Source organism: Phacochoerus africanus, chromosome 2, assembly GCF_016906955.1.
Source record: "Phacochoerus africanus isolate WHEZ1 chromosome 2, ROS_Pafr_v1, whole genome shotgun sequence".
Taxonomy (NCBI): domain Eukaryota; kingdom Metazoa; phylum Chordata; class Mammalia; order Artiodactyla; family Suidae; genus Phacochoerus; species Phacochoerus africanus.
Window position 1 is genome coordinate 277,673,868 of NC_062545.1, and position 22,405 is coordinate 277,696,272.

A 22,405-nucleotide genomic window follows, 5' to 3' on the forward strand; every position below is an offset into this window, starting at 1 on the left:
CCCCCCGACTTCGCCGTCCTCGGACGTGAAGCCTTGGCTTGCGTCGCCTGGTGGGGCACTGAATGCCCAAGACGTGTGCTTCTGACGATGGCACGAACCTCCTTTCCCTGGTTTCCTTCAGGGCCCCCCAGGCAAGGACGGGCTCCCGGGACACCCTGGGCAGAGAGGCGAGACGGTGAGTGTGGGCGGGGCCAGGGACGCGGGTGGCGGGGCCGGGGGTCCACCGCCCGTCGGCAGCCTGGGGAAGGCCCCTGAGGGCCAGGCCAGCTTCTGTGGCCTTGGGGGGAGGCCCTTCCGGGGAGCCCGGGGGCCAGCAACAGCCCTGGCACGCCTCTGTGGGCGGAGGCAGGTGCCAGCTTCAAAGCCGCCCTTGTGGGCTCAACCCAGGGTCACACGTGACCCCCATGAAGCAAACGGATCCTCGGTGCAGCCCCTCCGACCCCAGGAGAAGGTCGAGTGTGGCCCCAATTACGGCACGTGCGCCCGAGTGGAGGTGTAGCCGGGAAGCAGGTCCATTTCCAGCCATGCCATGTGGTTCTGTCACGTTTCACGTCCCCAAACGTCCAGTGCAGGGTGTGGCCTCGTCCCAGCCCTGTCTGTCCAGGTCCCTCTGGCCTCGGGGTTGACGGCAGGGGGCCGGGAGGTCTCCTCCCGAGTCCTTTTCTAGAGCCAGAAGGGCAGGGGCCCGGCTGTTGGAGGCTGGAAGCTTGGCTGGGCTCAGGGCTGGCATCCCACTGGCACAGGCTCACCCCCACCTCACCCTGCACAGCCTCGCTGTGCTTGCAGGACTCCCGCGTGTTTCGTTAGGAACAAAGCATTGTCAGCGCCACGGTCAGTTCCTGGCCCCGTGAGAGCCATGTCCGCTCTAGGCCTGACCCTGGGGCCAGGGTGGGTACACCTGTGACCTTGAGGCTGTAGGCATCAGACAGCTGGGGGCTCACCGTGTCGGGTGACCTCCTTGTGACAAGACTGCTGGGAGGTGACAGAAGGCCGGTGTCCTCGTGGTCAGAGGCCTCTGCAGGACCATCATGGGAAGGAGGTCCCCTCCCGAAACGGGAGGTTGACGCCCCCGTCCATCTGTTCTTGGTGCCTCCTTGGAAAAAAAAAAATTCCCTTTGTCTGTTTTTGGCTTGTTCTGCTGAAGCCTCCTGTAATTATACCTTCCCAGGGTTCTGCGCGGCGCTGGGGCCTGATAAATGGAGAGTCCTTTGCTCCTTTGTTTAGAGAGAAAAATTAAAGCGCGCCGCCTGAGTTTTGCATGTATTCTCTCTAACGCCTTCCCGAGGAGGCGAGATGGAAGGTTTGGCCTATAGGGTGTGTTTTGCTCCTTCCGACTGTTCCTGGGAAGAGACTGAGGAATAATTAAGCCATTTGTTTCTGCTGGAAGAGTAGGACAGGCACTTGCGGTGCCCTCGGCAGAGCCTGAAGGGCACCCGCACCCAGACCCAGCTGCGGTGGCGGGTTCTCCACAGGCCAGTCCGACGCCTTCCAGAAGGGCCTTCCCGGGACTTCCGCTTTCTTTAGCGGGTGGGACACCGAAGCCGTTGCTGGTCCTGAGTCCAAGCCCAAAGCCCCCCCTCATGGGGCTGGTGACAGATCCTGTCCTCAGCACCATGGACGGTCCCCCAGTGGGCCCCACACCCAGGCTCCTGCCTCCCTTGGGCACAGCTACCCAGCTCACCCAGGGCTGCTCTCGAACCTGCCTCCCACCCCTTGATCTGATGCTGTCAGGCTGCTCCAGAGAACACTGCCTTAAACGGGGCCATTTGTGTCCCTTGCGTGCAGCTCCACCAGGCCTAAAGAAGGGAGCCACCCTAGAACCTGCAGGAGCTGCACCCCCGTGGGTTCGTACGGCCTGGGGGCTGAGTGTGAGGTCACCAGCGCTGGCTTTCTGGCTGCCGTGCAGTGAATCAGAGCCACCCTGGCTCATCTGCCACGGGAGCTGGGCCCCCACAGCTCCAGCTGTGCCAGGCTGCTTCCCCTCCAGACTCTAGGATTTCCACTAAACACCCCCCACCCCCCCGGGCTTAGCATCTGTGCGTCTCCCCCAGCATCACGTGGCACCTGCAGATGGCAGCTCGTTGGCATGTGCCATGCTCTGTAGACGGGCCGGAAATTAAACTTGCAGCGCAGCCAGGCTGCTGCCGACGTGCCAGCATGCAGAGCAGAACGGAGAGGTGCCTGGATGGAGCTAAGAATACGCCTGGCTGCCGCGTTTGGGAAGCAGCGTGTCCTCGCTGCCTCCTGACTTCAGTCAGTGCAGAGGCGCAGGCTGGGAAAACCACCTGTCTTGAGCTGGGGGCCTTGGTGACACAGGCAGGACCGTCCCCATGGAGTCACTAATGAGATGCAGCCCAGAGGTGGCCCCCAGTTTTGGTTGCTAGCAGCTGAAAGGTGACACTAAATCTGCTCAGAAAATGAACTCTTAGGGTTGTTATAAAGATGAATGGTTTTAAAATATATTTCTCAGCACAAAGCAGGGCAGGGGAGGCAGCAAGGGAAACTAACTGTCTGGCTTCATTACCTTCATGAAATGAACACAGAAGTGAAACGAGAGAAATGGCCTTTCGAATGGAGACTGGAGGGTCCACTGTTTGGGGAGAGGGTCAGGGTTGGGGGTAAGCGTCTACAGAGAAACCAGCGTGGCGTGGGCCACTTCAACCATCTCAGCATGGGGACTCTCTCTTTGCAGGGTTTCCAAGGCAAGACCGGCCCTCCAGGCCCACCAGGTGTGGTTGGTCCTCAGGTGAGACGCAGCATCCCCTGGAGTCCCTGGTCACCCTGGGTCCCTGCCCACACAGAAGAAAGGGTCAAGTGTGGGGGTGAATTCTCCCCATTCTCCAGGTGCAGGTGCAGCCAAGAGGGCATCATGAGGCTTAGTAGTAGTGCTTATTGAATAAAGAGCTGTACCCTGTGCAGGGGAGCAGGTGCAGAGAGCAGGACAGGGATCTGTTGACGTGAACCCAAGTCACACCAGGTGGGCTCAGGAGCCTGGCTTCCACCCCCTGGCAGCCCAGCTGTCCACACAGCCTGACTCTCTGCCCTGGATTCTCGTGCCCGGGGCCTGCTGTTCTCATTGCTTGCAGATCCACTCAAGGACAGGCTTGCAGGCTCAGAGATGCAAATTGGGGTGAAGCTGCTTCTTAGAAAGTTCGCAGCTGATGTGGTAAATGAGACAGAGATGCACGGCATCAGGGCTGCAGGAAAGGCAGGCTCAATCCCCGCCACCCCTCCCTGCCCTGGTCCCCGTGCCACCCCACGGAACACAGGCCCTGCTCTGATGCATCAGGGAGGAGACGCCGGAGCCCAGGGCAGGCCAGGCAGGGGCTGTTGAACTCCTGCCCCGTTTGACTTGACCTGCCCCTTCAGGACTTTTACCGGAAGGAGACGCCTTTTGAAGGAGTGTGCAGGTCCAGTGGGCTGGTGCTGGCCTTTGCCAGGCTGTCCTGAGATTTAGGAAGAGAACGTGCCAGGTGAACACGTTCACGGCTGACGCAAGTTTTTCCCTGCAGGGTCCCACGGGGGAAACTGGTCCCATGGGCGAACGCGGCCACCCTGGACCCCCGGGCCCCCCCGGTGAACAGGGGCTCCCGGGCCTCGCGGGAAAAGAAGGGACGAAGGTGAGTCACCGGGACCCCTGTGCCCGTCGGCCTTTCCTACGGAACCGTTTCGACCCTCGGTCTGGGTCTTCCTCTCGCTTCTTTCTGGTGAACGGGTGGTTCCTCAAGATGCCTTTTCCTGCCCAGACGAGGAACTGAGCTCCCTCTGTGCTTCTTGGAAGGAGGGCCTGGGCTGACCCCGCCCCAGGGATGGATGTGGCATGGGCTGGGGACCCCCTTCTGCCCGGCACCACCTGCAGCCACCGCACCCCTTCCCCAGACATGGATAAAACTGCCTGACCTTTCATGTGTCTAAACTGAATTTAATGAGCCTTTAAAAATTCCAAATAATAAAAACGTCTCTCCCTGGCCGGGGTACCCCCAGCTGGGGGTGGCAACTTCCTGTGTTTCCCCGTTTCGGCTTTTCAGGGAAGGACACAGGAAATACATGTGCTCCAGCACTTTGTGGGACCACACACAAGAAAGTGAACTTGATTGAAAAAGTCACACACACACACACACACATATGCATGTACGTGGTTGAGGACATGCCTGTGTACTTGGAAAACTGTGTGTGCGTGTGTCTGTGTGTGTGTGCGAGGGAGAGGGAGGAGGGGGGAGGTGCAGAGACAGGCGCCCAGCCACGAAGAGGGCTCTCGGAGTTGGAAAGGAGCCTGAGGGCACGCTGGTTTAAAGATCCCTCAGCTCCCACGTTGGACCTCAGAGAAAATTCTGGAAGACGTCCGAGCTTTGATGAACCTCAGGGCAGGTGGCACATCTTTTCAGAAAATGTGATTTCGGGCTTGAGACAAGCATCCATTTGAGGCAGAGACGCCTTCGCTTGAGCCCCAGATACTTGGAGGGGTGCGAGGGGGTCACGTGAGGCAGCCCCTCATGGCCCTGAAGGACGTGATGGGGGTGCCAGGGCTCCATGGAGTGCGGCTAGAGTCCCAGTGGAGTCCATCCCCACACCACACCACACCACAGCAGGGACAGCGCCGGACCCTTAACCTGCTGAGCCACCAGGGAGCTCCCTCAGATTCCTTGTAAAGCCCAGTGCCCGGGAAGGCCCCCCCGCCACGGGTCGTGGGCCCGGGCAGGCACTGCCCAGCTTCCTTCCACCCCGGTCTGGGGCATCGCTCAGAAACTGACCTACGGCTCTGATTTCAGGGTGATCCAGGCCCCGCTGGCCTTCCTGGGAAAGACGGTCCCCCAGGCCTACGCGGCTTCCCTGGGGACCGAGGGCTTCCTGGTCCAGTGGTGAGTGAGGGGCCAGCGGGGGATGGGGGTGGACCCCGCCCAGCCCGGGGCCCTCCCCCTGCAGCGCCCTGCCCACATTGTTGCTTTGCAGGGGGCGCTTGGACTGAAAGGCAGCGAAGGCCCCCCCGGCCCGCCAGGCCCTGCGGTGAGTGTGCTGGCCCCGTGCAAGGCCTCTCCCCCGCAACAAACCCGCTCTGCAGGCGAGCGGTCAGTCCCGAGATCCAGGGAGCACGCACACCTGCCCTGGTCCCAGAGGAGGCGCTGGACGCGGGAGGGACGTGGATGGTGGGCGAGGCTGGCAGCCAGATGACAAGGGGGGGGGCACGTTATGTGAGGAAAGCTGGAGAACCTGGCAGCTGGGAGGGAGGGCCGAGTGCCCCACCCTGACCCTGCTTATGGGGGGCAAGGAGCAAGCTGACCTGCTTAGCGTGGGTGGGGATGGAGCAGCCTGGACACACAGGCACAGCCATGGCTCCGTGGCCTGGAGAGCCGGGCCGGCCACACATGCAGGGCTGCCCAAGGCAGAGGTCCCCGTCCAGAGCTGTGCTCTTACCATGGTCCCCCCCTACCCCCCGCCACTTGGAGGTCCCCCCCTGAGAGGCCAGGCGTTCAGTGTTCTGGGGCCCTGGGCTGTGGTCTGGGGGATTCGGGCCCCGTGAGGCTGCACCCACCCTCCAGCAGCAGCCCAGGGACCGCTGGCCTGGCCTGACTCTTTAGGGAAAAGGGACATGTGCCTCAAGTCCCCCTGCCCTGCCGGGGGCCCGTCCTACAGCCCCCGCTGCTCGGCACGGCTGTGGGGCTGCAGGAGCTGCCCCGGGCCTGGCGGGGTTTGAACGCAGACCCCAAAACGACAGCCCCTCCCTTGACTGAGTTCTGGGCCGTTGGAGGGAGGTGATGGTGGAAAGTCAGGCGGAAATGGCAACGTCCCCTTTCCTTCCCATGAAGGCCAGGAGCAGGACGACACCCGGGCCACAGCGGCTTCCCGGTGCTGACCCTAGAGTTAAGCCCAGGTGCCCACCTGCAGCCCTGCCAGAGCCCCCGCCCCCACACGGTGGAGGGGCAGCGTGGAAGAGTGGGTAGGAAGGGAGCGCCGGTGGCAGGCGGTCCCCAGAGAGCTTGTTCAGGGCGAGCATTTAAGGAGGATGTGTCCCCAGACTCTCCGGGGCTCAGACCCTGACCACACGGCTCATGCTGGCCGGGGCCCTGGGGAGCCCCTGTGGGCTCTAGAGTGAGAGTGGTACGACCGGGCGGCACTTTGGGAAGTCGTATCCATGCATGTTGAGTCTTTGAAATAAACCACTTTCTTGGCTCGCCCAGGGATCTCCCGGGGAGAGGGGGCCGGCCGGTGCTGCTGGGCCCATTGGAATCCCAGGGCGACCCGGGCCGCAGGGACCCCCCGGGCCGGCTGGCGAGAAAGGCGCTCCCGTAAGTACTGCCTCGGAGGCGGGGGGGCTTGTCCCTGCCCCCGTGCTGTCCCTTTCCCGGGCGTTTCCCTGGGGGGGGTGGGGGGGGACGGGGGGTGGGTGCCGTTTGTGCTGGGTGCCCAGGTGTCTTGACTGAAGTCCAAGGGCAGGTCCCAGGGGTGGCCAGTTTCTTGCAGGGAGTTTCTTGAGCCACTGGGGTACTCGGTGTGCATCAGGGCCAAGCATGCCCTGTCACGCCCACACGTCGGTGCCCCCTACAGGTGGGCATGGGGAGGGGTGGCAATAGTGTGTCCCTACACGGCCTCAGCCTCGGGCTGGACTGTGGGTGCCCCGTGTGGATGCTTCGCAGCCCCCACCCCTCTGGCCTGGGCTCACGGCCCGTCTGTGTGGGAGAAAAGTGGATATTTGGGTTGTGCCTTCTTTGTTGGTCTGGGGGTCGGTGTGGAGAAGAGAAAGCTGCTCCTGGACCTTCCGAAAGCCACCTCCTAGGGCTATGGTCACCCCGGCCGGAGGCTTTGTGAAAGCTCCGGGGCAGGGGGCCGGCTGGAGGCTGGGTGTCCGTGAAGGGGGTTAGTGAGCCCCGTGTTGTCTCAATGCCTCTGGAAAACCCATGGCAGCCCCTCTCCTGGGCTCCTCTCCCCAAATAAGACACAAAGCGCCCCTTCCTGCCCAGCCGTTCTCTTGCCCCAGCCACTGTGGACGCCTGCCCCCACAATGTGGCAACCTCCCACCTTCCCCCACATCCACTCAGCTGCGGAGACAAATTCGAGTTCAGACTTGCCCTCCACGTTGGGAATGTCTATGCGCCCCGGTTCCTGGGGCTCAGGCTGCAGATACCCCTTCCCGTTGAGTCAGGAAGGGGGCAGTGCTTCTGTGTCCCCCGTCCACGGCTCCTGGGTGAGAAGAGGGCCCTGGCCACCTGCCCGGCCGAGAACTCCCCACTGGGCACGCGGGCGCCAAGGAGAGTTCCGTCGGCGCATCCTCGTCACCTCAGTGGCGTCTGGTGGTTCCCATGAGGCTCTGCTAATTCTGCACCAGAGCCCAGGCTCCGGTCAACACTTGAGCGCACAGACCCGATGGGAGACGGCCGGGTTCGTTGTTTCAAGAGAGTAAAGATTTGAGCAGAAGCCTCTCCAAGTTGCACCATCCAGGGAAAAGCTGGTCACGCTCCCAGAATAGCCGCAGAAGAAACGGCCAAGCGAAAGTCGGGTGTCGCGTCGGGCCAGGAAGGTTCCACGTGAGCCGCAGTCAGCCCGGCGTTTTCTGCCTTAACTGGGGAAGCGTTTCTATCAGTGAGAAGGGAATCAGGGAAGTTGCCTGTGCAGCAGGAAAGGAGGAGAGGGGGCCCGAGAGGGTGCCAGCCGTGGTGAGGTCCAGCAGTGGCCGTGCACGGTCCCATCTGTGTCCCCCGGCTGTGCACGGGCCTGGTTCTGCTGGGAAAAGGGATTTGTGGCTTGGGTGAGAAAGTTCCAGCTGCTCACAGGGTGATGTGATGGCTGGTAAAATTGGGAAGGACAGGGAGTTCCCTGGTGGTCCAGTGGTTAGGATTCGGTGCCCTCACCACTGTGGCCCCGGTTCTATCCCTGGTCTGGAAACTGAGATTACACAGCAAGCCGCTATGCTCTGCGGCCGAAGAACGTAAAAGCAGGTGGTAAGGATCGTTGAAATTATCCAAGGGGCAGTTTGAGGAAAATGAACCAGAACTACGAGGAGAGGAAGAAGGGGTGTGTGCAGGTGCGCGCGTGCGTGCAGGCCCCACGGGAGGGTGTTTGCAGAGAACCGGGCAGTTCCTCGGAAGTGGCTGGGGCTGGAGCTCTGGCCCTCCTGGCCGCTGGCCTGAATGGGCCTGTGAAAGCTGGTTGACCAGGTTGCCATCCTGGCTTTGTGGCTTGTGACCCAAGCCTCCATCTCCCCATCTGTCAAAGAGTAGCTCTTCCTAGGATGGGCGCGCATTAGACGCAATGAGGCCCAGGAAATGCTGATCCAGGGCTGGACGCAGAGCCCAGCGGAAAACCAAGGACTGGGCGACGGTCCCTCCCCGGGAGCTGTCTCTGGGCCTCTCTGGGGGCGGGGGAGGGGATGGGCTGGTGGCAGGTGGTTCCCCTGATGGATGGAGCCGCCTTTGACCAGGGACCCCCTCTCCTCTTTAGGGTGAGAAAGGTCCACAAGGCCCAGCCGGCCGAGACGGCCTGCAGGGTCCAGTGGGGCTCCCTGGTCCAGCTGGCCCCGTGGGCCCCCCTGGAGAAGATGGAGATAAGGTAAGGAGGCTGCAGAGACGCCCCCATCCCCATCCTTGGACCACGCACGGCCAAGCTTGGCCGGTGCTGGCAGGTCAGAACCAGGCGGGTGGGGGCTTTGAAACCGTGGGATGCAGGTGCTATCAGGGCTCTGGTGCTAGAGGGACCCTGTGCTGCCCACGGCCCTTCTGGGCATCCGTGGATGATTTGAGAATAACTCGCAAGCCGTGCTAGCAAACGCCGTCTCTGCCATGCCCGAGGCGACTCGGACACGGCTTTTCTCGTGTGTGGTTTTGATGCCGCCAGAGACAGGTGCTGCAGCGGCCAGAGCGGGGAAGAAGGCTCTGCGTCGTTTTGGAGCTCTAAATCTGTGGGGACCGGTCGAGTGAGGTTTTGCTCCATATCTCGTTTTAAATGGCTTCTCCTGGATCATCAAGGCTCCCTTCCCTCAAGGATGGGCTTCGTCCTTGCAGCGCGCTCCCGGCGCTGGCCTGGACGCGAGCCTCTATTTAACGACGTCGGTGAAATTCAGCTCTTTGGTTTGACCGTCCCTTTATGAGAGCTCTCCAGCGGCATTGCCGACCATGTCACCTCCCCAGCGATGCCGCCTTGCCTCTCGGGGTGGGAGACGGCCCTGCACTGCAGAAACGCTGAAGCGATTCTAGTCACTTTGGCGGCACGGGAACTGAGGGGTCTGTGTTGCACCGCTGTGTCGGCCCATTTGACAAAGAAGATGTTTCCACGAGGAAGTTCTACCACACTTGCAAATCTACTAAAATCCTGCCAGGCATCAGATCACGGCCTCGTCCCGTTTCGCTCTCTTATTCAAAAGGAAATCAAATTAATATATGGAAACTCTTCTTAGGAAAGTTATAGGGCCCCCCGGAGAGGAGATTATTTTTTTATCTCCAAGAAAAACTAATTATGGGGAGCAGATCATGTGCAAAGGGGTCTCTTGTCTTCCTGCAGGGAGAGATCGGGGAGCCGGGACAGAAGGGGAGCAAGGGTGACAAAGGCGAGCAGGTAAGGGGCCACGCGTGCCGCCTGGGGCCGCCGGTGGAGCCACGGCGCAGGGCCACGAGCTCGGCGTGGCGCACACGCAGCCCTGCGTTAACAACCCTTAAAACATGACAACAACCTCCCTGCCCCTAAGGGATGGTTCGCAGCTGGTGGGCTCGCCTCCCGTGTTGAAATCTCGCTGCGGCCCGGCAGCAACCACCTGTCTTCTCCCCACAGGGTCCTCCCGGGCCGACAGGACCCCAGGGCCCCATCGGACAGCCAGGCCCCTCTGTGAGTATCTAGTCAAGGACCCTCAGAAAAGTGCCCCCATCCCCGGAGCTGGCGTGGCCGCGCACCTGTCGTCACCACGCTCACCCCTCTCCCTGCAGGGCGCTGACGGCGAGCCGGGTCCCCGAGGCCAGCAGGGCCTTTTTGGGCAGAAAGGTGACGAAGGTCCGAGAGGTTTTCCTGGGCCCCCCGGCCCCGTGGGGCTGCAGGTACAGCAGAGCTCGCTCAGCGCCTGGGGGTCGGCTTCCGCTGATTCCTGCCTCTTTGCTGTGGCCTCTCCTCCCCTCCCCTGCCCTCCCTCCCCGCCTGTCCCCTCCCCTCCTGTCTTCTGGAGAATGGGGAAACTGAGGCAGGGCTGCAGGGCTTCCCGGGGCTCCCGGCATGGGGTGCTGCAAAGTCCCATACGTCCAGGGGCCCCTGCCCTTACTTCTCTTACTGGGTAGCGTCTGTCTTCCTGCTTGTCGGAGACACGCGAGGCCCTACCGATAAACTGGTAGAAAGGGAACAGACGTGGCTTCCCGGGGCGCAGCAGCGCGTGGCCGCACCGTCCAGCCCCCGTGCGCCCACGCACGCCTCCTCCTATGTGGTGTCTGCATGCTCTGCCTCCTGCCGCATGGACGGCGTTTGGGCCCAGCTTTTCCCACTTCATTTTATGAGTCCTGTCAGATGGCATTGAGTGTTCTTTGAAGCCGTCCCTTTTTATTTATTGTTGAAAACATGACTTTCGGTCGCTGCACCTTGTCCCAGCATCTGGTGGTGACATAACTTATTCATGCGTTTCCCTGCTGTTGGCTCATTAGGGTTTATGGTTTGATGGGACTTCGCAATGAGCACTTTGTCCATAAATCTTGGCAAACTCCTCCAGCGTTTGCTGGGGCCGACTCGGAGCCCGGGGTTCTGAGGGGCTTCTTCCTCTGTACCTGTGCATGGAAGACCACATTCCTGAGCCTTTGGGCTGCTCGGCCTGGGGTTGCGCCGGGGAGACCGCGGAAGCTGTGCGTGCGTGTCCCGTGGAGCAGTGCCGGCTGCCAAGTGTCTGATGCGTTTCTCTTCGCAGGGTCTGCCAGGACCTCCGGGGGAGAAGGGCGAGACGGGAGACGTGGGTCAGATGGTACGTGTCACCAGCACGTGGAGACCTGGCCGGGCAGCTGGCTTCTGTTTCGGGGGACTTTGCATCTTCTCTGCGCTCAATGGCTCTGCTCTTCCCAGGGCCCTCCAGGTCCCCCCGGACCCCGAGGACCCTCTGGAGCTCCCGGCGCTGACGGACCGCAAGGTCCCCCTGGCGGAATAGGCAACCCCGGCGCAGTGGGAGAGAAGGTGACTCACGCCCCGAAATGGTCACGGTGTCTGAGTGTGTGCATGTGCGCGTTCCTGGCTGTGCCTGCCGTGTAGGCACAGGTGTACAGGTGCATTCCAGGGCTGGTCCTATCAGATGCTTTTTGAAATTTAGAAGAGCATGCAGTGGTCCTGGGGGTCTGCCTCTGCCCCTGTGACAGCCTTGTGCAGAATTTCCACACGGTACAACCGCCAGCAAGGGTCCTGTTGCCTCCTCTGGGATGGGCTGATGGACGCAGCTCTCTGTTCCTTGGGGCCAGTGGTTGCTGCCTTTCCAGGTTCCATCTCGGCCAAACCCTACTTTGTTGTAGCCCCAGGTCCCCTTCCTCTGACCCAGTTAAGTGCAGGGCCTGGGCCTGCAGAAGACCGGTGAGCACACTGGGCCTCTGCGTGCACACGTGTGTTCATGCCTTACGCGCGTGTGTGCAGTGGGCGAGACAGCCCCGGAGTCCGATCCACCCAGACCCAGGAGCTGGTGCTCCTTTTCAAGCCCTCACCCCAGTCCCTTGGGTGGAAGGAGGGGGTGGGGGGCGTCCTGCCGTTTGTGCTGCTTGCATGCCATTCCAGAACCTTCCATCGAAAGAGGTCTTCTGTCGCTGCCCGTTCTGTACGATACAAAGATCAGAGAGAACCCCCCCCCGCCCCGCCCAAGACCCCCTGTGAATGGTGTACCGCCTCTGCTCGGGGCGGCGTCCTCTCCCCGCGCCCCCCGTGGGCCTGCACACCCAAGGATGTCCTGTGTTTTCTGGCCCCACCTTCTTTCCCCTGGCTTCGCCCAGTCCTCCCCCAGAGCTCACCTGGAGCGCCCCTTCCTGGGGAAAGCCAGGGTTGACCCCCCATGTGCTCCCCCAACCCCATCCACCTGTCCATCCCAGGCCTGCCTGTGTCACTGTCACCCCTCTCTCCCTGGACGCCTCACCCATCTCCCCTCCAGTCCTGACCCTCAGGGGACAGTGACCGCTGTCCCGCCCTGCCCCCCCCCCACGGCCAGACCCACGGCTCTCCTTGCCGCTGTCATCACACCATCGGGTGGCGCTTCTTCCTTTAGGGTGAGCCCGGCGAAGCGGGAGAGCCCGGCCTTCCCGGAGAAGGAGGCCCCCCGGTGAGTGGCGCTTTGGGGCGGGGGCCGGACGCAGCTTGGACGGGGTGGGCGGGAGGGTCCCGCTCGGCCTCGGTTTTGCCATCCATGACATGGGAGTCCTGTCCCCTCTTGTGCCTACCTCACGGGATGGCTGTAAAAAGGGCAGCGTGGTGGGGAGTGGGCCAGCGTGCGTGCATGCGTGTGCCTGCCCCCATGTCCGTGATAAACACGCAGACAGCTGGCCGCGAGAGGCCCTCCATCCGTGGTGCTCTGGGCCCCCCACAGGCTTCCATAAGTAGGGCCGTTGTCACCCTGTCAGCCCAGGCCTGGGACATTCAGACCGTGACAGGTCGGATGGCGTCCTCTCCAGCCCCATCCCCAACCTCCGAGGGAGGCTCTCCGGCCCAGGGGGCGCCTGGTGAACAGAGTCCCCGGGGCTGCTGGCTGCTTCCTCCACCTGGGAACCACGGGGCGGGCGGGGGCCCCTGCGCCCCCTCAGGGTCCGCGCCACCGGCGGGCAGCTGCTGGTGCCCACAGACACGGGGCCCGGCCACCATGGGGGTGCTCCCTTTCCACATGATGCCGCCCTTGCTCTGGGCGGCCTCCAGGCGGGCTCTGGGAACACGGGCCTGGCCTCTCCCCCCAGGGACCCAAAGGCGAAAGAGGAGAGAAGGGCGAGTCGGGCCCTTCTGGTGCTGCTGGACCCCCTGGACCCAAGGGCCCCCCCGGAGACGACGGTCCCAAAGGCAGCCCCGTGAGTACCTATGAGATGCCGCAGGGCCAAGGTCAGCCTCGCCCCGGGCGCCGAAGCTCCCGGCTGCCCGAGTCTCGAGGTGAGGTTCTTAGGAACAGAGGTTTCCACCCCAGCTCCTGAGCCAAAACAGAGGAGGAGAGGAGGGGAGCCCCATACACGGGCCGGGCTCCATGTGGCCCCTCCATTGCCTGCCTTGGCTTTGCGTCAGGAGGGGCTGCACTGCAGCAGGTTCCAGAAGGTAAAGGTCCAGGCTCCGGTGTCAGCCGGGGGCTCCAGAAGCAGATCGCTGGGCCAGAGGCCGCCTTTGAGGGCCTCTGGGGGGCGAGAGGGCAGCCCTGCCTTGCCCGATTCTGGGCTGGCGTGGCTCGCGTGAGACGATGTTCTGGAAAGGCCGTCCTGGTACGGAGGGCACGAAGTGTCAGAGCTGGCGGGGTGCTCTGGGCGAGGGCGGCGCAGGTGTGGACGGTGGGCGGCCTGCGTGGCGGGGCACTCCAGGCCCGGCTGCTGAGCCCCCGACGGCCTTTCTTCCTGTTTCAGGGCCCCGTCGGTTTTCCTGGAGATCCCGGTCCCCCCGGAGAGCCTGGCCCCGCGGTAGGTGCTCAAGGGCAGAGCCCCGGGGTCCCCGCAGCCCCAGACCTGCCTCGCTGGCCCGTTTCTCTCTCTTTCTGGATGTTTCTTTTATGACTGTCGGTGGGATGTGGCCATCTCCCAGCGGCATCTGTGACCTGATGCCGAAACGGGCCAGGCCCTGCCCACCTCCCAGCCCCTTGGGGATGGAGTTTGATTTTCGGGTTGGGGCTGGGGACACTGGGAGTCGGTGCCCGAACTCAGGTGCATCCGGGAGGCAGAAGGAACTTGCTTGTGTCCCCACAGGGTCAAGACGGTCCCCCTGGTGACAAAGGAGATGACGGTGAACCCGGGCAAACAGTGAGTCCACCCGGGGCTGCTAGGGACCCTGTCGCTGCTTCTCGGGGAGGTGGGAACGTTCCCCTAAATGCAGCAGAACTGCGGGGGGCAGGCGGGTCCCCAGCCTGCTGCGGCCCAGGCGCCCAGAGGTGGGGGCAGGGGTTCCAGGACCAATTCTGCCAGAGAAGAGCGGGGCAGGTTCAAGGCTGGCCGAGGACAGACTAGACCCAACGTCTCTGCATTTCCGTCACCTCTGACCCCAGACCCGCCACATCTTCGTCTAACGGGCCCTGACTCCCAAACTCTCTGTTCTGTCTCTGACCCCAGGGATCCCCGGGCCCTACTGGTGAGCCAGGTCCATCTGGGCCTCCAGGGAAAAGGGTAAGTGCTTCTACAGGGGCCCTGGCCTCTCAGTCCCCCCGCCCCCGCCCCGGCTCAGACCCCGTGAGGAAGGCGCTTCTGTTGGAAGTTTTTTCCGGCTCAGCTTCCTGCCATATCATCAAATCTCAGCCCTGCTGGGTCGATGAGCCGCTCCTTTTAGGGTGGGCCAACTGCTGACACGCCAGGAACAGCCGTGGTGGGAGAAAAACACCCACGGAGCTGGAAAAAACCCCTTTCCCCTGGGTCAGACCTTTGGAAAAATCACAACAAGCGAAAAGGCCTTTTGCTGATGCTGCGGTAACTGGGCCGCTTGCTGTGCGGCCAGGGCAGGAGCCCCTCGAAACACAAGGCTGCTGGCACCTCCCAGCCCCCCAGGGACCCAGCGACCTTTTCCAGAACCGGAGCCCCCGGGGCTCCTTCTGAGATCCTGGGAGTGACCTGCACGCCCTCCCCGCCCCCCAGGCCTGTCCCCCTCCACTCAGCCTCCACGAGCTCCCTTGTCACGTGGTCCCTCTTGTTCCTCCCAGGGTCCGCCCGGCCCGGCAGGCCCCGAAGGCAGACAGGGAGAGAAAGGAGCCAAGGTAAGTGCTTTCTGGCCCGGCCGTGGCTGTGGCCGTGACCTTCCAGAGTGCGCCGAGGGCCCCGTGGGTGTGGAGCGGACACGTGCTCGGAGGTGCCCGGCTGCTGAGGCAGCCAGGAGCTGGTGGGGCCCAGAGGGCGGCCGGCTGTCTCTACAGTCTGAGCAGAGTGCGGTGGCCTGGCCGAGCCTTGGCTCTGGGGCCCCCGACCCTGAGCCATGGTCCATCTGCCCCGCCATCCTCAGAGCGGGGAGGCCCTTGCTGGGTGCCCTCGGGCCTGGGTTGACCTGGCCAGGCCACCCTGTCTCACATTTGAAGTGGAGACGGGGCCCGTGCTGGGCTCAGGGAGGGTGGGGAGCCCGTGCTGTGCAGTTAGCGGGGAGCCCAGCACCCAGAGCCCTCGGAGTGCCTGGCATTGACCGAGACAGCAAGGGAATGTGTCCGGCCCCACGTCTGCTCAGGACACGGCGGCCGTGTTGGTTGGGAGCCCAGAGGACTGAGGACCGTAGCAGGATGGAGGCTTGGCCTCTGTAGGGAACGTGGAGACTCGGGGGCAGCCCCTGAATATCCAGGGGGCTCCGGGGTTCTTTCCGAGGCTCCTCGGAGTTCCCAAGCAGCAGTCCTCGGCAGGGGTAACGGGCCCCTCGAGCATTGGTGTCCCACCCTGGCCTCCTTGCCACCCTGCAGGGAGAAGCCGGCTTGGAAGGCCCTCCTGGGAAGACTGGCCCCATTGGCCCCCAGGGGGCCCCCGGGAAGCCTGGTCCTGATGGCCTTCGAGGGATCCCGGGCCCCGTGGTGAGTGGTCCAGGGAGGCTGGGGGTCGGGGTGGCGCTGCCGGGTGGGGGTGGGACTGGGGACGGGGACAGCCCGGGCGGGGCTCACGCAGAGGGTCACTGTGTTCCAGGGCGAGCAAGGTCTCCCAGGAGCTCCCGGCCCCGATGGTCCCCCCGGCCCCATGGTGAGTCACGGATGCCCCGAGGACCCCCGGCGGCGGCGGCGGTGGTGGAGGGCGGGTTTGGGGATGAGACCTCTGATCCCGCTGCCTTCTCCCCCGCAGGGTCCCCCAGGGCTCCCCGGCCTCAAAGGAGATTCTGGACCCAAAGGGGAAAAGGTGAGCCATGAGGACGCCTCGCCAGGGGCCTCCGCTGGTGGGACGCGCGGCCCTTTGAACACGGCGGCTTGCAACTCAGCAAGATGTGGGGCGTCCCCTGCGTTTGTCCCGTGTTTGGGGTGGCGACCTGAGAGGTGGCGACCCGGAGACTGCAGATCCGTGTGGTTCGAAGACCGTGGATGGGCCGGGCCCAGGTGGCTGGACCGGAGTCGCCGCCACCAGAGATGCCCTTTCCTCTTCCCACAGGGCCATCCAGGCTTGATCGGGCTCATTGGACCCCCGGGCGAACAGGGCGAAAAGGGTGACCGTGGCCTTCCCGGCCCCCAGGGCTCCTCTGGCCCTAAGGGGGAACAGGTACGTGGGATGCTGGCTCTGTGTCATGTCAGAGCCGGAAGGATGTCCCCACGTCCATGAATCCAGATGGGGACAGCAGGACAGGCTCACCTGGGTGCACGGGGACCTGGGGCAGAATGGGAGCCCAGCCCGGACCCTGCCGGGGCCTCGGGTCATCCCCCCGCCCCACCCCCCCACCCCGTGTGAGAGCCTCCGGCCCAGCTGACCGCCCGGAGGTGACGGTCGGTGCTCGACCGCATTTGCACGGGTGGGCCAGGCGACTGTCCGCTGGTACCCTCACTCCCACCTTAACCCCAGGTGTGCACATCTCACCCCAGACTCCACTGGGAACTCCTGCAGCTGATTGGGGTTTGTAGCCCCCAGGAACCATAGCAAAGGAAGCCCTGACCTGCGAGTTTTGCCTGGGGCCACTTGCCCTGGATTCTGTGGCTGGGGAGGTGGGGGCGGGGCAGGCAGTCTTTCCCCTCCCCCACGTGAGGGTCACGAGGCCGCATCCCGGCCTGTGAATCACCGCATCCCGAGCCAGGTGCGACTGTGCCCCTGAGCTGTGCCCACCTTGGCCCACAACTGACCTGAGAGGGGACACGATGCCCGAGGCAGAGCTGGAGGGGGCAGAGCCAGGAGGCCCAGGGGTGTCCTCGGGAGCCCCCGCCTCCTCCACCCTGGCCTCCCCGTGGCCCCGAGAACTGGAGAGAGGTCGGATCAGAGGTTGCAAACTCCAGGTGTGGGAAGGGCCGCTGGGAGGCCGGACTGGACACACAGGACCCCAGGACACTTACTGCCCCCCTGCCGGGGGCCTGGGCTTGTGGGGAGACCCAGGCCGTGAGCAGAAAGCAGCCAGGGCAGCAGGCAGGGGCGGTTCACACGAGACCATCGGAAGGGCACGTTCCTGCCCAGTCACCTCCCCGAGGCCCCATGGACACTGGGGTCCATCCAGGCGGGCTGGGGCAGCAGCGCCTGGGGGCTCAGCCTCACCGCAGGCGTTCCAGCCCCTCAGGCCCCGCGGGAGGGGTGGCTCCCGCGCCCGCAGCCCGCGTTGGGGAAGAGGCGTGAGCCGAGGGCCGCGCCCCCTCCCGGTCCAAACGGTGGTCGTTTCTGCTGCTTCCAGGGCATCACTGGTCCTTCCGGCCCGATCGGGCCCCCGGGCCCCCCAGGCTTGCCGGTGCGTATCTGGGATCCGTGTGCGGTTCCCTGGGTTATTCCTGGGAAGGGAGGGCCTCCGTGCACGGCCGGAGGATCACGGGCCCCCGGGGCGATTTGCTCAGTGTCTCACATCCAGGTTCCGAGCTCGCAAGCCGGGAGGTGGGGCCTCTGGGCTCTGGCGGCAGGTGCGGGGGAGCCTCTGTCTCTGGGCGTTTTAGGGCGTGCGGACAACCCACTGTGGGCATCTGGGGGACACTGACGCCAGCGACGGCGGCTTCCCCAGCAGCACGCACAGGCCCAGGCCGGCCCCGACTGGAGCTGAGGTCCCACTTCTAGGCACCCAGCCTGGGGCCTCCCCCACGTAGCTGGAGCCCCCCAAACTCCAAACGCAGCCTCCCCCCCAACCTTCAAATCTCTTCTCACCTGAAATCAGTAACCTGAGGCCCGCCTGGGCCTGGGTCCCCGTGACCCGATGCTGGGCCTCCCTGCAGGCTGCCGGGGAGCCAGCTGGGGGTGGGGGGGGGCTCCTCTGAGGCCAGCCTGCCCTCGTGGACCCCTGACCCTGGCGGTCGGAGCTCTGATCTCCCCGCGGGGGAGGGCAGGAGGCTGAGCGGGACCCAGGGACCCTCCCCGCCTCCATGTGGGTGCCAGCCAGCCACACTCACCCCCTCAACAGTCAAGCAAGGACAAGCCTGGCTTCCAGGAGGGCGGCACGGGCGCACGAGAGGGTGAAGGCGGGGCCGGGCCTGCGGGGCTGGAGGGAAGGGGCCGCCCCCAGCTGACCCCCGCCCCTCTCTCTGCAGGGCCCCCCTGGTCCAAAAGGTGCTAAGGGCTCCTCGGTAAGTGGTGTCCCCCCGGCCGGCCCACGTCACCCTGGGGGAGGCATGTGTGTCCCCTGGGACGGGAACCACCCTGGGGTCCCCCTGCCCCCTTGAGTCATGGGCGCAGAGGTCACGGCCTCCTCTGCGGCTGGCATCCCTGAGCCGTCACAGGCCAGGCGTTTGGGCTGTTGGCTCCCCGCCTTCCAGAAAGGGCCCTGTCCCCCCCAGTCCCCAGCACGGGGTGTCCAGTTCTCGCACCCAGGACTGGGCGGCCCTGCCTGTCAGGCCTGCCCCTCCGCCTTCTCCCGTGTTTCTGGGGAACATTCCAGACCCCGGGGTGGATTCGGTGAGTGAGACGGTTGTCTTCTTCCCCCCAGGGTCCAACTGGCCCCAAGGGTGAGGCAGGCCACCCTGGACCCCCCGGCCCGCCGGTGAGTAGCCTTCGAAGGCCTGGGAGTCGGGGGGGGGCGGGTGGGGGGGTCTCCTAACAGCCAGGGAGTCGTGGAGGCCGCAGTCCACGTGGTTAGATCTTGGCATGCTGTGCAGCGTGTCTGGGGCGGGGGCGCTGTCCCGGGACGGCGCGTCAGGACAGGGCCCCCTCCCACCCGCGGCTGCCCCTCTTCCGCCCCCAGGGCCCCCCCGGCGAGGTCATCCAGCCGCTGCCGATCCAGGCGTCCAGGACGCGGCGGAACATCGACGCCAGCCAGCTGATGGACGAGGGGGAGGCCGAGAACTACATGGACTACGCCGACGGCATGGAGGAGATCTTCGGCTCGCTCAACTCCCTGAAGCTGGAGATTGAGCAGATGAAGCGGCCGCTGGGCACAGCAGCAGAACCCGGCGCGGACCTGCAAGGACCTGCAGCTCTGCCACCCCGACTTCCCGGACGGTAGGCGGCTGCGCCCGGGCCCCGACATCAGGGAAGGGGGGCAGGACAGGGCAGCCGGGCTCGGGGGCAGCGGCCCCGCCTGGGCGGTGGGCGTGCGGGCCTCTCCCCCTGTCACCTGGTGAGGCATCGCACGAGGAGGGGAGGCTGTCCTGGAACGCCAGGAGAAGAGGTCAAAGCCATGAGATCGCACGGAGCCGGGGTCTGCTCTAATCTTAGCCGCTGTCTGGCAGGGCACCTGCTCCCCTGGAGCCCCACGTTCCCACCTAGAAACACCTGCCTCTCCGGGGACATGTGTAAAGTGTCTGAGATGCTTTGGGCCTGCGCAGGGCAAGCCCTGAAGCGACGTTGGCTGCCACTGTCGGTTCATCTTGGTCCTTGTGCTGGCGTTGAAGGGCGCGCTCGGAAAGCACCACTGAGCCTCCAGAATATCACAAAAATGCAAATCAGTCCCGTTCTTGGCATTAATAACCCGCTGAAAGATGACACCGCGTTAGCGTGTGGTTCCCCCTCTGGGAAGGAGGGGTGAGCAGCAGCGTGCCATCGGACAGACCCCAGACGGTGCGGGCTGCTCCTGGAACCGTCCGGGACCCGCTCTCACGCACCGCCCCCCTCCCTCCAGGTGAATACTGGGTGGACCCCAACCAAGGCTGCTCCAGGGACTCCTTCAAAGTCTACTGCAACTTCACGGCCGGAGGGTCCACGTGCGTCTTCCCCGATAAGAAGTCCGAAGGGGTGAGTACCGGCCCGATCGCCTCCCGCCCGGGCCAGGCGCACGCCGCTCCCGTGTCTGCGTCTTAGGGAATGGAAGGCAGACACGGGCCAGTTGCAAAATCAGGACTTTTCCTCCAGAAGTCAACTCGCATTTGCTCTAAGGAGACGTTTTTAGCCATGGGAGGGGCTGCGTGCAGCCTCGGTTCGCGGAAGGTTGAGGGGTGGCCGGCTCCCCCCACTGACACTGGGGTTTCAACCGCTTGGTCCAATCCGTCCTGAAGTGACCCTGTCCCTCTGACCGCAGACCAGCCCGAAGCCCATGGAAGGGCTTTTGGGCCAACGAGGCCCAAAGACATATTTGGAAGCTGGCGTTTGCCTAGGTCCTTACTTAGCGTCGGCTTGCCTCCCCAGCACACTGCCCGCCTTTAAAGCCTGTTTAGGAGAAAACTGGGCTTAGCAAGGTTCTGATGCATTGAGATTTTGCAACGTGTCCATTTCACAGTCACCTCTGTGGCCTTTCAGAGGCCTCACCTCCATGGTGAGGGTCTCCGAGTGTAGACAGGGGCGAACCAGTGTATGTGGAGGCGCTTGGGGATGGTGTGGGGATAGTGTGTGGGTGACATGTGGGTGGCGTGTGGGCGGCACGTGGGTGGCGCGTGGGGCACACGCACTGCTTTCTCTCGAGGGTGCGTCGGAGCCCAGCCCACTTGGGCCCGGGGCAGGTGAGGGGAGAGGGTGCAGTCTTTACCTGGGAAGAGGGAGGGCACTTTGGCCGCAGGGCCCGCTGCATCGGCCTGACCAGACCCTCCTTGTAACGTCTGTCACAGAGGCTCCCTGTCCTGTGCAGGGGGTTCCTGGAGGCTCAGGCCCAGGCCCGGCAGGGGCGGGCAGCCTGTGGTCCTCGGACTCCCTGCAGCCTCGGCGCCCAGAGTGCTTTCCTCTAGGAGAGCAGCTGCGTTCTCCTGGGCATGGTCCCCTGTCCCTAAACTCACGGCCACCGTGGGAAGGTCCAGCACCCCCGTGGGCTCTGTGCTGACCAGGACAATGTGGGGACCCCTGTTTTATGCATTTGAAATCCTCGGGAACCTGCAACAAAACCCCGTGTGGCTCCAAAGAAATGTCTAAGCTCGGGACCCTTGTGTCTGTCAGAGACTCGGGAGGAAATTCAGGTGAAGATGCCGTGTCCTGCCCTGCCTGGTGCCGTCTGCCCTCTGAAAGTGGCCTCGTTGCCCAAGAGCCAGCACGATGCCCCCAGGAGCCCAGCTGGTGGTGGTGCCAAGCAGAGGGCGGGCTGGGGGTGCCGAGTGACCCCACAGCTCCTGGCTCTCTCTCTGCACATGTGCTGACTGCCAGGGGTCCTCGGGCCACAGCCGCTCAGCCTCCTGTGGGTTGAGACCCCTGCCGGCCGCCTGGGCTTCTGGGCTCCTCGGCGTCAGAGGGGAGGGGAGAGGATGGAGGGCAAATGTGGGGCGGCCCCCCCCTCCGCCCGCGCCACTGGTCCTGCCCCAGGGAAGCCCCTGGGCTATCCCAGCACAGCGCTGATGGGCGGCGGCTTTGAGAGCAGGTGGGCCCAGTCCTGAGAGGCAGGGGGCAGGCGGACCTGCTCTTCCTCCATGAGGCCCCTCCGCGGGCTCCTTGAGGCCAGCTCGGGGGGAGAAGCCAGGGGACGGAGCCCAAGCAGAGCACCTGAGGGACGCCCGGGAACAGGCTGGACCCGCGGGCACTGTCATTCCACCCGGGGTCTCTGTGCCTGCAGCAAGCAGAGCGCGGACAGAGGCGGCCCCCAAGCTTCTGCTTCTGGAGTGGCAGCAGGTCCCCTCCCACAGGACCACAGGAGGGAGGGTTCATTCACCTGCTCATTCCGCCGCAGTGTCACCGCGGCCGCTGGTGCTGCTCTCGGCGTCTGAGGCCCTGTCCTCTGCAGAGCAGACCCGGGGGGAGCCCCGCCTCCCTGGAAGGGGGATGCTGCCCCTCCCATGACCTGTGACACTGCTGCTCCTGCGGAGGAGCCAGGGGTCACAGGTCGCCGACTCCCCATGCTCCCAGCCACACACGCTGCACACACCATCTACACCGCACACACACATAGCACACGCATATACATCACACCCACTGCACACGCTGTGTACACATGCACAGCACACAGTGTGTACACAACACGCAAAAACTGCACACACCATGTACATTGCACATGCAGCACATGGCTTGTACACACACAGGGCACACAGCATGCACATGACACACACACCGCACATGCCGTGTAGACCACACAAACTGCAATGCCATGTACACTACACACAGTGCACACACCATTTGCACACACAATGCACACGCTGTGTACACACACACCACACACGCTGTGTACACACACAGAGCACACAGCATATACACGACACACAAAGCAGACACGCCATGTACACACACATCACACAGCATATACATGACACACAAATTGCACATGCCATGCACACCACACACACAGCACACAGCGTGTACATGACACAAAGTCCAGATGCCATGCATACCACACACAG

At 63.9% G+C, this 22,405-nt stretch overlaps 1 protein-coding gene across 1 annotated transcript in view; it reads left to right on the forward strand.

Moving 5' to 3' along the window:
* COL5A1 (collagen type V alpha 1 chain) overlaps nucleotides 1-22,405 on the forward strand; it is a 150,556-nt gene that overhangs the window by 113,875 nt on the left and 14,276 nt on the right. Inside the window, 28 exon segments of the mRNA XM_047768868.1 lie at nucleotides 122-175; nucleotides 2,693-2,746; nucleotides 3,513-3,620; nucleotides 4,770-4,859; nucleotides 4,951-5,004; nucleotides 6,177-6,284; nucleotides 8,434-8,541; nucleotides 9,490-9,543; nucleotides 9,757-9,810; nucleotides 9,909-10,016; nucleotides 10,865-10,918; nucleotides 11,017-11,124; nucleotides 12,191-12,244; nucleotides 12,870-12,977; nucleotides 13,515-13,568; nucleotides 13,851-13,904; nucleotides 14,211-14,264; nucleotides 14,792-14,845; nucleotides 15,530-15,637; nucleotides 15,747-15,800; nucleotides 15,900-15,953; nucleotides 16,200-16,307; nucleotides 17,416-17,469; nucleotides 18,254-18,289; nucleotides 18,649-18,702; nucleotides 18,904-19,098; nucleotides 19,100-19,160; nucleotides 19,780-19,892. Coding sequence (XP_047624824.1) covers nucleotides 122-175; nucleotides 2,693-2,746; nucleotides 3,513-3,620; nucleotides 4,770-4,859; nucleotides 4,951-5,004; nucleotides 6,177-6,284; nucleotides 8,434-8,541; nucleotides 9,490-9,543; nucleotides 9,757-9,810; nucleotides 9,909-10,016; nucleotides 10,865-10,918; nucleotides 11,017-11,124; nucleotides 12,191-12,244; nucleotides 12,870-12,977; nucleotides 13,515-13,568; nucleotides 13,851-13,904; nucleotides 14,211-14,264; nucleotides 14,792-14,845; nucleotides 15,530-15,637; nucleotides 15,747-15,800; nucleotides 15,900-15,953; nucleotides 16,200-16,307; nucleotides 17,416-17,469; nucleotides 18,254-18,289; nucleotides 18,649-18,702; nucleotides 18,904-19,098; nucleotides 19,100-19,160; nucleotides 19,780-19,892 — 2,169 coding nt within the window.